Source organism: Salmo salar, chromosome 27 (genome assembly GCF_965601325.2).
Source record: "Salmo salar chromosome 27, fSalSal1, whole genome shotgun sequence".
Lineage (NCBI taxonomy): Eukaryota > Metazoa > Chordata > Actinopteri > Salmoniformes > Salmonidae > Salmo > Salmo salar.
Window position 1 is genome coordinate 20,474,731 of NC_138317.1, and position 14,622 is coordinate 20,489,352.

Genomic DNA, 14,622 nt, shown 5'->3' on the forward strand with positions numbered 1-14,622 from the left:
ATGATTCTGAAAGGTTTGCCCGAATCATTTAAGCCGTTTGCCATCCACATAACGCAGAGTGACGAGCCGACAACTTTTGGCAAGTTCAAAACCAAGTTGAGGAGCTATGAAAGCACCGAGAAGTTTAGCGCCATTTCCACTGACGACAACGTGATGAAGCCAAGTAACATTAAAGTTAGCTGGTCAAGAGGGAGAGATAAAGGGACCGAGATAACCTGCTTCAACCGTGGCCAGAAAGGGCACAAGGCCCGGGAATGTACCGTTACTGGAGAGCGCAAAGAACGGAGACAGTGGTGTAGTTTTTGCAAGAGCTCCACTCATACTGACGCAAATTGCAGACGAAAAAGAAGAGACAATGTGAAACAAGCAACAGATGCTGAATGCCACACATTTGCATTCAGAATAAGTGACTGTCAGGTTAGTGGACTGAAACAGAAAGGGCTGATGGTTGATACGGGAGCAATGTCACATATAGTCACGGACATCGGGAAGTTTAAAGAGTTTGAGGAGACTTTCAAACCGGAAAAACATTCCGTGGAGCTGGCTGACGGAACAAGAACGAATGGTGTCGCGGAGAGGAGAGGTGCAGCGGAGGTTTACCTGAGAGACAACACGGGTCGTCGGGTAAAAACAACGCTGACGAAGGCGCTGTACGTGCTGTCGTTTCCACAGGACATTTTCTCTGTTAAAGCAGCAACAGCCAACGGAGCTTCAGTCAACTTTCGACAGGGGTGTAACAAGCTCATCCACAAGAACGGTACCACTTTTGACATCGAGGAGTACGATAGACTTTACTATCTTAACACTGTAAGTGATGAAAATGATGATGGATGTCATGGGTGCTATGATATTCACACATGGCACAAAATTCTTGGCCACTGTAATTTTGAGGATGTGTCAAAGTTAGAAAATGTGACAGAGGGAATGAAAATCACAGGTAAGATTGACAAATCTACCCTCAACTGTGAAATCTGCACTCAGGGAAAATTTGTTCAGAGCAGAAACAGAGAACCTGATGAAAAGGCAAAAGCGGCTCTTGAGCTTGTGCACACTGATTTGGCTGGCCCTATTGAGCCAGAGGCGAAAGATGGGTTCAGATATACTCTAGCATTTACGGATGATTATTCAGGGGCAGTTTTTGTGTATTTCCTAAAAGCAAAGAGTGATACTGTAAAAGCTACTGAGAAGTTTATTGCTGATGTGGCCCCTTATGGGAAAATAGAGTGTGTCAGGTCAGATAATGGCACAGAGTTCACAGCCAAAGAGTTCCAGTCACTGCTCAGTAAGAACGCCATAAGACATGAAACTTCAGCCCCTTACTCACCCCATCAAAATGGGACCGCTGAGAGAAATTGGCGAACACTGTTCGAAATGGCAAGATGCATGCTACTTGAAAGCAACCTACCAAAGAACTTGTGGACATATGCTGTAATGACTGCTGCAGTAATTCGCAATAGGTGTTACAATAAGCGTGTAGGACAGACTCCACACTACATGTTTACTGGGAGAAAGACTGATCTTTCAAAGATGAAAGAATTTGGATCTGTTTGCTATGCATATAGACAGAACAAGAAAAAGTTAGACTCAAGATGTGAAAAGGGTATTTTTGTCGGGTATGATAAAAATAGTCCAGCATACCTAGTCTACTACCCAGACACTGGGAAAGTTCTTAAAAACAGATTAGTCAAGTGTGTTACAAAAGGTGTAGTCGAACACCAAACTCAGACAGATTTGGAAATCAGTGATGATCTTCATGGGGAGAGATTTGAAAACCCCATGCCGAAAGCCAAGATGGCAGATCAAAACTCAGAAGAGACACAAGATGTGCAAATGGAGACTTTAGATGGTCAGAGTCCACGCTATCCAGACAGAGCGAGAAAGAAACCCCAGTACTTAAAAGACTATGAGTGTAAAGTGAAATGTGATGACCAGATACCACCTAGTGTTGACTACTGCTACAGAGTAATGTGCAATGCACCACAAACCTTCAAAGAAGCAATGATTTCACCAAAATCAGAGATTTGGGCTACTGCTTTGAAGGAGTAGATGGATTCCCTTAGGGAAAATGATACATTCACATTAACCACACTGCCAGAGGGTAAAAATGCAGTGGGGGGCAGGTGGGTCTATGCGGTCAAAAACAATTCAGATGAGACTGAGACATACAAGGCAAGATATGTTGCAAAGGGGTATAGTCAAGTGGCAGGAATAGACTATAAGGAGACTTTTTCTCCAACTGCAAATATGACATCAGTACGCTGTTTGATGCAGCTAGCAGCTCAGTATGACTTAGAGTTACATCAGATGGATGTCAAAACAGCATATCTACATGCTCCTATTGACTGTGAAGTGTACATGGTGCAACCAGAGGGTTTTGAAGTCTAGTCTGCAAACTGAACAAGTCACTGTACGGCCTGAAACAGTCAGGAAGGAACTGGAACAAAATGTTGCATGATATCCAGAACCCAGCTGATCACTGTGTTTATAACAAACAAACTGCAACAGAAAGGATCATTTTGATAATTTGGGTCAATGATCTAATTATCGCTGCTAGTGATAGTGACTCACTCACAAGTGTAAAATAAATGTTAAGTGAAAAATTTAAGATGAAAGATCTTGGGAGGCTTGGACATTTCCTAGGCATTGATTTTACACAAAGTGAAGGGAAAATAAAGATGAACCAAACAAGGTACATAACCAAGATACTGGAAAGGTTTGGTATGTCAGACTATAAAACAAGGTCAACACCATGTGAACAAAAACTAAACTTTGATGGTGATGGTGAACTTATTGATTCAAAAAGGTATCGTGAAGTGATAGGCAGCTTGATATATGTGATGACATGTACAAGACCGGATATCAGTTGGATTGTCAGCAAGCTGTCACAATACCTATCAGAACCAAAAGAGCAACACTGGATAACAGCTAAACATGTGTTGAGGTACTTGAAGGGAACATTGAATCAGGAGTTGTGTTACAAAAAGGGGGTGGAAAAACTCAACCTCATAGCATATAGTGATGCTGATTGGGCAGCAGATCAAAGTGACAGACGAAGCATAACAGGGTATTGTTTTAGTTTAACTAAATGTGGACCTGTCATTTCATGGAGGTCTAAGAAGCAGCCAACAGTAGCTTTATCTACATGTGAAGCAGAGTACATGGCACTGGCTGCTCTACACAAGAAAGTTTGTACCTTGTACAGTTATTGGGCGAGATGGATAGTGAGTGCCAATATACACCAGTAACAATCTTTGAAGATAACCAAGGTGCAATTGCTCTGTCAAAGAACCCAGTATGTCGTCAGAGATGTAATCATGTCGACATCAGATATCATTTCATTCGATCTGCACTCAGTGATGGTAAAATAAGTATTGAATATTGTCCAACGGCAGACATGGCTGCAGATGTTTTGACTAAACCTGTAACGAAGTTCTAAAATGAAAAACTCTTGGGTTACATGTTTGGAATATAAACTGACATTTGTGAGATGAATAACTGTAAGCTAAATGTGTTGATAAAGTTAGGTTGAATACGACTTGTACAGTATAAGAGCAAGTGGGGGTGTTGGCATGTGGACTAATATGTTGTTGAGTTGTGTTCTTACACTGGTACAGTCATGCTCTATGAGAGATGTATGACTGCGCATGTGCGAAAAGAAATAAAAGTGCATTTTCCCCCGTTCTGGTTAAAACACCAATGATGAACATGTGTGTTTATTCCTCCGTTAAGTAAACCGGTATTCCTGTCCTGAAGATGTCAGCACCAACAACTGGCAATGAAAAACATTCACCTGGATATTACATTGAATGGCAAAAATATATTTGCAAAGTTGTTAAATTTGTGTTTCGTATACATTATATTATCTCACCCATGAAAATGAAATTCAGCAACTCTTGGAGCACAGTAAAATGATTGAAGTGCTTATTTTATGTTAAACGTAAAACCATACGCGTTTCTGCCCTTTGATTTCGTTGCTGTTTTAAAGATTGTTATTCTTACAGACTGAATAAAGGAAGGCTTTAACAAATTTCAAACCCGCCTCCTATTGGTCCGATTTTTGCAACTAATTTACCAATCACATCACGTGTTGTGTTGTATTCCCATGGTTATAGGTCCCTGAACCCATAATAGACCATTTTGAAATATGTAAAATCCTCCTTCATTCTTCATTGTGTAAAACCCAGAGGAATGCTAACTGCTGAAATGGATGCTTACTGTTAAAGTAACATTTTGTTTGTCTCTGTTTGAGAACTTTGAGGTGGAGTGTTTTTTTCTCCAATTTATGCTTTGGCCACAAATACATATAGGGCAAGTCCAAAACATTATTTGGAAACCCAAAGTTAACAGAATATAAACTTTTAAAGGTAGTGAGATTTTCACTGGACAGTAACTTTAAGAAAACATGATACTGAAATGTGTAATAGAGAAAACTGGGTATGTGTTATTATATTGTGTGAACTGTATCATTTAGAGTTTGTTTGATAGGGTCAGAGAGGTTGGACGGGGGTTAGTGAGTTATGTAGGGCTTTATTTTATTTTATAAAAAATGCACGACTGGGTAATAGAATAACAGGTGTGTAGGTAGGCTGTGGCCGGCCTCACACTCCAGTAAAGTAGGTGGCAGTGTAAGCACATTATCGGCTATGATCTGCCAAACAACTGTTAAGTAGAGGAAGAAGTTGCAGCAGCCTACTCACCCTCATCGCTGGCGCTGTACTCCTGTTTTCCTCTCTTAATATAAGGAATTTGAAATTATTTATACATTTACTTTTGATAGTTAAGTATATTTAAAACCAAATACTTTTATACTTTCACTCAAGTAGTATTTTACTGGATGACTCACTTTTACTTGAGTTACTTTCTACTAAGGTATCTTTACGTTTACTCAAGTATGACAATTGGGTACTTTTTCTACCACTGTGTAAAGTGTTGGTTCCATGTTTCATGAGCTGAAATAAAAGATCCCAGACATTTTCATACGCACAAAAAACGTATTTTTCAACTTTTGTGCACACATTTTTGTGTACATCCCTATGAGTGAGCATTTATCCTTTGCCAATATAATCCATCCACCTGACAGGTGTGGCATATAAAGAAGATTATTAAACAGCATGATCATTACACCATTACACCTAGCACCTTGTGCTGGGGACAATAAATGGCCACTTTAAAATGTACAGTTTTGTCACACAACACAATGCAACAGATGTCTCAAGTTTTGAGGGAGCGTGCAATCTGTATGCAGACTGCAGGAATGTCCACCAGAGCTGTTGCCAGAGAATTGAATGTTCATTTCTCCACCATAAGCCTCCAACGTCGTTTTAGATAATTTGGCAGTACGTCCAAACGACCTCACAACCACAGACCATGTGTAACCACGTCGGCCCAGGACCTCCATATCCGGCTTCTTCACCTGCGGGATCGTCTGTTGCATTTATATTTTTGTTCAGTATGAGTCTTAATCTTATTTGACCTACCAAGTGGCAAGATTAATACATAAATAGTAGCTAAATAGATGAACACTTTCACAAACATGGATAAGTCTTGGATATTTTTACTGTTGTTATTCCACTACTAGATGGATGGATACATGCGCAGCATCAGATAAGGTTTACAGCCAGTTCCCATCCAGAACCATGCGGTATATGAATACCCACGGCTCTGTTCCTGTCAACATAGAGGACAGCCTGAACAGAAAACGCTGAGTGGGTATTAATTATTAACTTCCTGTGCCTGATCATGTGTCAATGTCAGGCCCTGTACACTGAACGATTACAAGCAGCCAGGAGTGTAATGTTGTTCTTACTTCCTTTATTCTCATGTCACACCCGTGTTCCCATTACAACCAATGGCGACCCGTCATGCTCTTTTGAGCCCCACCTGTTTACCTAAAAAGAAAACTAAAAAAAACATGTTTTGTTGTTGCCTGTTTTGCATGTTATTTTGGAATTAATACGTGTCACATATCAGTTTGCAAACAATGTAAAAAAAAATGTTTTATTGAGTTAATAAAGCCGCATACAAACATGGTCTCTTTTTGCTTTCTTCAATAAGGCAGCTCCACAATGCAGGTGTTTCAGCCTATCTCAGTGCTTTCTGTGGTGGTGGGGCAGCCAGCAGAAAATATGTAGCGTTGGGGTTGGTAATGTTCTTTAGTTACGCCATGATTGGCTCAGTGTTCTGTCACTCATGAGGACACTACGTCGCTGCAAAATGCAAGCCCCTTGGGTGACAGAACACTGAGTTATGTATTTGCTGCTGGCTGCCCCACCACCATAGAAGGCACTGAGCTCCGCTGATAGCCAGGTGTAGCAGTGGTAAGGATTCACTCCATGGTGCTGAAATGAAAGCTCTGCTGTTGGGACAGCTTTATATAGGCCCAAACAGTTTGTGGGCACTGTTTGTCACCGTTATAGTGCAATTAATGTGTTGTGTTGTGGCTCCAAAATTGTTTGGAGTTTGCCCCACCAAGATTTACATGCTAAAATCACCACTGATCACAACACGTGAGAAAACAACTTTTATAGTGTGAGGAAATTCAGTGGTTTCCTGCTCTTCCCCCCGTGAGATGAATGTGTTGATAAAGAGTCATGCAAAACATGAGTGATTTGCATTACCAACACCTACAGTGCCTTGCAAATGTATTCAACCCCCTTGCCGTTTTTCCTATTTTGTTGCATTACAACTTGTAATTTAAATGGATTTTTATTTGGATTTCATGTAATGGACATACACAAAATAGTCCAAATTGGTGAAGTGAAATTAAAAATATTACTTGTTTCAAACAATTCTCAAAAATAAAAAACTGAAAAGTGGTGCGTGCATATGTATTCACCCCCTTTGCTAGGAAGCCCCTAAATAAGATCTGGTGCAACCAATTACCTTCAGAAGTAATGTATGTAGTTAAATAAATTAGCTCTTCAAACAGGTCAGGGACAAAGTTGTGGAGAAGTACAGATCAGGGTTGTGTAAAAAAAAATATCCGAAACTTTGAACATCCCACGGGGCACCATTAAATCCATTATTAAAACATGGAAAGAATATGGCACCACAACAAACCTGCCAAGAGAGGGCCACCCACCAAAACTCACAGACTAGGTAAGGAGGGCATTAATCAGAGAGGCAACAAAGAGAACAAAGATAACCCTGAAGGAGCTGCAAAGCTCCACAGTGTAGATTGGAGTATCTGTCCGTAGGACCACTTTAAGTCGTGCATTCCACAGAACTGGGCTTTACGGAAGAGTGGCCAGAAAGAAATCCATTGCTTAATAAAGAAAAAAATAAGCAAGCACGTTTGTTGTTGCCAAAAGGCATGTGGGAGACTCCCCAAACATATGGAAGAAGGTACTCTGGTCAGATGAGACTAAAATTTTGCTTTTTGGCCATCAAGGAAAACACTGTCTGGCGCAAACCCAACACCTCTCATCACCCTGAGAACACCATCCCCACAGTGAAGCATTGTGGTGGCAGCATCATGCTGTGGGGAGGTTTTTCATCGGCAGGGACTGGGAAACTGGTCAGAATTGAAGGAATGATGGATGGCGCTAAATAGAGGGAAAATCTTGAAGGATACCTGTTTCAGTCTTCCAGAGATTTGAGACTGGGACGGAGGTTCACCATTCAGCAGGACAATGACCCTAAGCATACTGCTAAAGCAACACTCGAGTGGTTTAAGGGGAAACATTTAAATGTCTTGGAATGACCTAGTCAAAGCCCAGACCTCAATCCAACTGAGAATCTGTGGTATGACTTAAAGATTGCTGTACACCAGCGGAACCCAACCAACTTGAAGGAGCTGGAGCAGTTTTGCCTTGAAGAATGGGCAAACATTCCAGTGGCTAGATGTGCCAAGCTTATAGAGACAAACCCCAAGAGACTTGCAGCTGTAATTGCTGCAAAAGGTGACTCTACAATGTATTGACTTTGGGGGGGTGAAAAGTTATGAACGCTCAAGTTTTCTGTTTTTTGGTCTTATTTCTTGTTTGTTTCACAATTAAAAATATTTTGCTTCTTCAAAGTGGTAGGCCTGTTGTATGAATCCAATGATACAAACCCCCCAAAAATCCATTTTAATTTCAAGTTGTAAGGCAACAAAATACGAAAAATGCCAAGGAGGGTGAATAGTTTCGCAAGCCACTGAACCTGTTGCTTAGTCATCATGCATTTTATTACATGTACAGTTGAAGTCGGAAGTTTACATACACTTAGGTTGGAGTCATTAAAACTTGTTTTTCACCCACTCCACAAATTTCTTGTTAACAAACTATAGTTTTGGCAAGTCTGTTAGGACATCTACTTTGTGCATGAGACAAGTCATTGTTCCAACAATTGTTTACAGACATATTATTTCACTTATAATTCACTGTGTCACAATTCCAGTGGGTCAGAAGTTTACATACACTAAGTTGATTGTGCCTTTAAACAGCTTGTAAAATTCCAGAAAATGATGTTATGGCTTTAGAAGCTTCTGATAGGCTAATTTACATCATTTGAGTCAGTTGGAGGTGTACCTGTGGATGTATTTCAAGGCCTACCTTCAAACTCAGTGACTCTTTGCTTGACATCATGGGAAAGCCAAGACCTCAGAAAAAGAATTGTAGACCTCCACAAGTCTGGTTCATCCTTGGGAGCAATTTCTAAACGCCTGAAGGTACCATGTTCATCTGTACAAACAATAGTATGCAAGTATAAACACCATGGGACCACGTAGGCGTCATACCGCTCATGAAGAAGACGCGTTCTGTCTCCTAGAGATGAACATACTTTGGTGCAAAAAGTGCAAATAAATCCCAGAACAGCAAAGGACCTTGTGAAGATGCTGGAGGAAACAGGTAATAAAGTATCTATATCCACAGTAAAAACGAGTCCTATATCGACATAACCTGAAAGGCCGCTCAGCAAGGAAGAAACCACTGCTCCAAAACCGCCATAAAAAGCCAGACTACGGTTTGCAACTGCACATGGAGACAAAGACCGTACTTTTTGGAGAAATGTCCTCTGGTCTGATGAAACAAAAATATAAATGTTTGGCCATAATAACCATCGTTATGTTTGGAGGAAAAAGGGGGAGGCTAAGGTGTATGTAAACTTCCGACTTCAACTGTAAGTCATGTTTTTGATCATTGGCAAAACCTGAATAAAGGTTTGGAACTAATAAGCTAGTATTCTATACTGTATATGTTGAGCTTTTTATCTGTAAACTCAATGAAAAACCTGCACAGCATGGCACATTGATCCACTTTTCTTTGTACTCACTATCCACCAAGAATCAAAATATTCCGTCTCCATTTCATTGGGGGTGGAGTTTGGTTGGGCAGATTAGTACTTGTCAATTACAGACTGGCACTGTGTAGAGTGGGCAGCAGCAGGATGTACAAGGTCCTGTAACATTCCTCAATGAGATGGAGAGAACTGCAAATGGAAAGGCTATGTCTTAATCAAGATATGTGAGCTGGAAGAACAGTGCCCCTGAATCAATATAGTATCTGATGAATATACTGTATATGTACTGTTTTTCTTTGTTTTGAGAGCTTTGCAATTGTATTTGTAATACTATTGCACAATAATGTTCATAACACACAAGTCCAAATGAATCAACTTGAACTGAGTCACTTGATTCACTTTTTAAACCATCAGACTTGTAATTCAGCAAAACACAAATCGACCTATTAGACATTCCATTTTATTTGATCCTTTTTCACAATCTTCTTGGAAGACATCTCATTTTATATTTAATGTTTTCTTTATTTTGGCCAAAGGGACTTTGGTCCAAAAGCAAAGCAGGAGCTCAAAGAGAAAGACATGAAATGCTGAACACATAGTTGATAGTGAATAGCTACACATCATGGACCAATAAGACATCGACCACCATCAACTGACAAAACAGTGCACAAACATTGTCTGTTAATGCTGCCATTACAAAGTAGAGGTCCCACACCTATATACCCAAATATACTATGCGTGTGGCGTCACCCGAATTCACCTGAGATAAATGAAAATCAAGGTTCCTGTGTGGAACCAGGGGTTATAGTGATAGGCTCAAGAGCAGGGATTACATTGGGGGCAATATTTTTCTAAAACTTTTATTTTTATTTTTTTTACAAGGATGAAAAAGATGTGGGACTACACATGAAACGGCACATTCGTTCTTCACAACATCCCATGGAAGAAAACCCAGCTTGAAGAAAGCAGAGTAGTAGACACTTGAAGCACTAAAAGTAAGGCCTTCAACTTCCTCATGTGGTGAGTGAGTTTTATCTAAGGCTGAGAATGAGTCAGTTCAGTCTGAAACAATTCGTTTTTCCACTCAGTAGCCAAGAGTCAGTACAACAGTGGGAATATGAGGCAGAGTTAAGTGCATAGTTATCTATTGCATCTTCAAGCTGGATCGAGATGGACATCACAGCTAGATCAGGAATGAAGGTCCAAAACAGTCACCAGATTCTAAATTCAGGGGGTTCTAATACTCAAGCTCAGCTCTCTTATAGTAAGGATGTACAGCTGTAGTGCCAGTAACAGTGTAACATAGTTTTGCAACAATGTCCCATAAAATGTATATTTCTGGAAGACCAATGATTGAGGATCAGGCCATTCCCAGCAAATGTAAGTGGTCTCTTTGGAATGCATTAACAGAGAGTAAAATAAGACTATATTGGGAGGTCAAAGCTGACTGTATCCATCTGTAAAACACATTTATTGGCACCAAGTTCAACACTACGGAATGCTGTCAGTCTGTTTTTACCATCTTCTGTAACTCTCCACAGTGGAGTCACCTTTCCAGCATGGACCTTTGACACCATTAGTCTGCTAAGGATTGAAATGTTTTGGACCAAAGTAGAATCCAATGAATCCAATCCATCTACCACAATTCACATTTCTTTAAGGTTCTGTGATTGTTGGCTTCCACATTCACCTACAGTAGGCCCAATTATGTATCGAAATGGCTTCTGTCTGTCGATATGAACAACAACATGCGAGTCAAGAAGGCGAGGTAAAAAAAAAAAGTGACAAATTTAAGATTAAGTGATAATAACCAAGCATTGTGTTTGTTTGGTGTGAAATGGCCCCCCTATTCTCTACATGGGCTGCATTTAGACAGGCAGTCCGATTCTGATCTTGTTTAATTTATTGGTCTTTTGACCAATCAGATCAGCTCTGAAAAATATCTGCTGTGACTGGTTTAAAGACCAATCAGTGAAAAGAAATGATCAGATTTGGGCTGCTTGTGTAAACGTAGCCATAGTACATTACATTTGACCAGGACTGTGGCCAAAAGTAGTCCACAATATAGGGAATAAAAAGTACATTTCTCCTGTTGGGCAAGGGAACGATCATGAAGATAGATTCCTGGTAAATGTTAGCCTCTGGATTAGTGGATCTTCATTAATCACGTGTTGGCAGCCCAGATTACCTGACCTAATTACCACACATCTAGATTGGGCAGTTCCACTGATCCCACAGAGCAGACTAAGACTGATTAGTGACATGAACACGTCGGACCAGGCAGACCTGGGTTCAAATACCATTCCAAATCTTTGAGCATTTGCTTTAGTCTGCATGCAGTGCCAGGTGGGTGGGGTTTGGCCTTTTTAGCCTTTTCTATTGGTTCAATTGCAACAGGAACACTTAAATCTAGCACGACTTTAGTATTTGAAATTATTTTAAAGTATTTGAACCCAGGTCCTGACCAGGAAGGACCACAAAGGGAAACAATGACGAAGAAAACAGAGGGAGCATAATGAGTGCCGTATAAAACATAAACAATTATGTTAACAGTGGTTAGGTAAGAGTCCAGCGGGGTGGGAACAGGTGTGTGTGTGTGTGTGTGTGTGTGTGTGTGTGTGTCTTTTGATTGGTTGGTTGTATTTGGCATTCATCACTGCATTGAGACAAAGGAGGGTGAGCACCGCCAGCGGGGCAGGAGGTTAGTCAACGGGCCTGCCTGGGGGGGGTTTGGTGGGGGGGAAGACGACACACAACTCTTCCTCATCACGCCATCTTCAGAAATTGTTCCACTTTGTCCTCCTCCACTGCGTCCGAAAACATGTCATAGTTCTGGAGGAAAGAGACCAAACAGAGTATAAGATATTATATAAAAAGGGGTCATAACATGCTTATGCCATCTTTAAGTTAAAACCTTTGTCTATACTCACCATCTTCATACAGTTTGACAGTGTTGTGGTTGTGTGTTTTGTCTGATCTCACAAATCCTTACCCCACAGTACTGGTCCTCGTTGAAGATCTGTGGCGGGACAGCCGTGGGGTTCCCTGCCTTGCTTCTCATCTCATCCCTGACCTCTCCGCCCACTGAGATGTCAATCAGCTCATACTGGATGCTCTTACTCTCCAGGATCCTCATCACCTCCGCTTGCTGAGACTTCACCTGGAGGGGGAGAGGAAAGGGTCAGTTCAGGGTCAGGGATCCATTACCCTTTTCACACTACTGAGCCGAGCCTGGCTTAACTGAGACTAGCGGTACTGCACTGGCCTCATTATATATTCCACATAGTGCTGAAAAGGACTATATGAAAGTTTGGGTTGGTTCGATAGTGTGAAAAGGTTTCAAGCTTTACCAATAGTACCAGGGACCAAACAGTCAGATCTGTTTTTGTACTGTCTGTGGTTACAAAAAAAATAGATGGGTAGCATTAGCACTTCTGAGACAAAGGCCTAGTAGATAGTCTACTTTGCCTATAAAAGCTAGAGCGCTTATCTAATGTGTAGTTGATTATTAATTGTGCAACGCTATCTTGTTGGGCCTGGTTGCGGAAGTTGGGAGGGTATGTTTGCTATGTGTAACCACGCCTAGGTCACCCACCAACTGCAGCCTGGCAGTCAATGAGCAAGGCACACCAACACACACACTACTTAAAGCAGATTCCAATGTACACTAGAAAACAGGAAAGCTAGGGGCAAACCGAATGACTCAATCCCTTGCTTTTTAGTAGAGGTGAAAGTACATAGCCCATGGCTAAACATTTTCAAAGTCTTCCATTCAAAAATATCCTGGATCATATGACCGGATGGCTAACTTGGCAGTATAACGCAGAGCCAACCGAATATCAAATCCCCCTATAATCGACACCAGATGTTTCACCGCGATTATTTGCATACATTGAGTGTGTCCAGGCGCAAGCGCATGCAAACTCTTGGGAAGTACGTGTAACATTTGTATCAATTTGACTAATTCCATTAAAAGCGAAACGCGTGTGTGTTTATAATGCTATTAGACAGCATAAATAGTTCACATCCACCGTACAGGTAGGTAGGCATGTATACGATAGCAATCATTGACAAGTTGCATTTGTCTAGACCAGCATCGATTATATCAGGTAGGTTGCAGAATGAGAAAACTATGCAATTGACATGTCGCCATTATTCTAATAGGCCCGTGAGATCTACCGCCTAACGCAGACAGATAAAGGAAATAAAACAGAAAAACGGAACAATATGACTTCCGTCCACATTTTCGGGTTGAGTTTGCATTTCCTGGTGCGTTTTGTTAATCTCCAAATAAACCCGTTCTTCAAAAACCTTGCGATCGATTGTATGGTGGACTGAATTATCAATAACTCCACATATCAAAAACTATCGCAATATTGACCTAAATCGCTTGTATGCTGATCAGATCCTGCGATGGATCGCTGACAGGGCTTTCGTTGGGTGTGTCTTAAAGACTGGTCCATAAAGGGTCTCTATTAGAAATGTATCCACCTGCAAGAATACAAGGCATCAGTAATCTCCGTTTCATCTCACCTCTCTGGATGCAGTAACGGTGGTATAATATAATTTGACGCCCATAGTTGCGATTCTCGATATCCCTTTGTGTGTTGGTCACAAGAGCAGCTCTCTTGCCGTACGTAGCCTACAATCAATCGCCTCTCCCTCCTGCGACTGAAAAGCCTATATTTGCTGTGTGGTTTAAAGGGCCAGTGCAACCCTTTAGTCCTGTGTGTAAATTGATGTTCTACTAGTTGGCTATTTGATGTGACTGTGACATGTACAGTACCAGTCAAAAGTTTGGACACAGCTACTCATTCAATGGTTTTTCTTTATTTTATTTTTTTACTATTTTCTACATTGTAGAATAATAATGAAGACATCAAAATGATAAAATTACACATATGGAATCATGTAGTAACCAAAAAAGTGTTTAACAAATCGAAATATATTTTATATTTGAGATTCTTCAAAGTAGCCACCCTTTGCCTTGATGATAGCTTTGCACAGTCTTGGCATTCATGAGGTAGTCACCTGGAATGCATTTCAATTAATGGGTGTGCCTTGTTAAAAGTTAATTTGTGGAATTTCTTTCCTTCTTAATGAGTTCGAGTCAATCAGTTGTGTTGTGACAAGGTAGGGGTGGTATATAGAAGATAGCCCTATTTGGTAAAAGATCAAGTCCATATTATGGCAGGAACAGCTTGAATAAGCAAAGAGAAACGACACTCCATCATTACTTTAAGACAGGAAGGTCAGTCAATGTGGAACATTTCAAGAACTTACAAAGTTTCTTCAAGTGCAGTCACAAAAACCATCAAGCGCTATGATGAAACTGTCTCTTATGAGGACCGCCACAGGAAAGGAAAACCCAGAGTTACCTCTGCTGCAGAGGATAAGTTC

The 14,622-nt window shown here is 40.8% G+C and overlaps 1 protein-coding gene across 1 annotated transcript; it reads right to left on the minus strand.

Moving 5' to 3' along the window:
• Positions 1-9,666: 9,666 nt before the first annotated feature.
• On the minus strand, positions 9,667-13,977 carry LOC106588618 (SH3 domain-binding glutamic acid-rich-like protein 3). The gene is made up of 3 exons (XM_014177780.3): positions 13,756-13,977; positions 12,215-12,382; positions 9,667-12,054 (listed from the first exon to the last, which is right to left on the minus strand). The coding sequence occupies exons 1-3, from the start codon at positions 13,798-13,800 to the stop codon at positions 11,989-11,991; spliced, it is 279 nt and encodes a 92-aa protein (XP_014033255.1). The 5' UTR covers positions 13,801-13,977; the 3' UTR covers positions 9,667-11,988.
• Between the last annotated feature and the right edge of the window lie 645 nt (positions 13,978-14,622).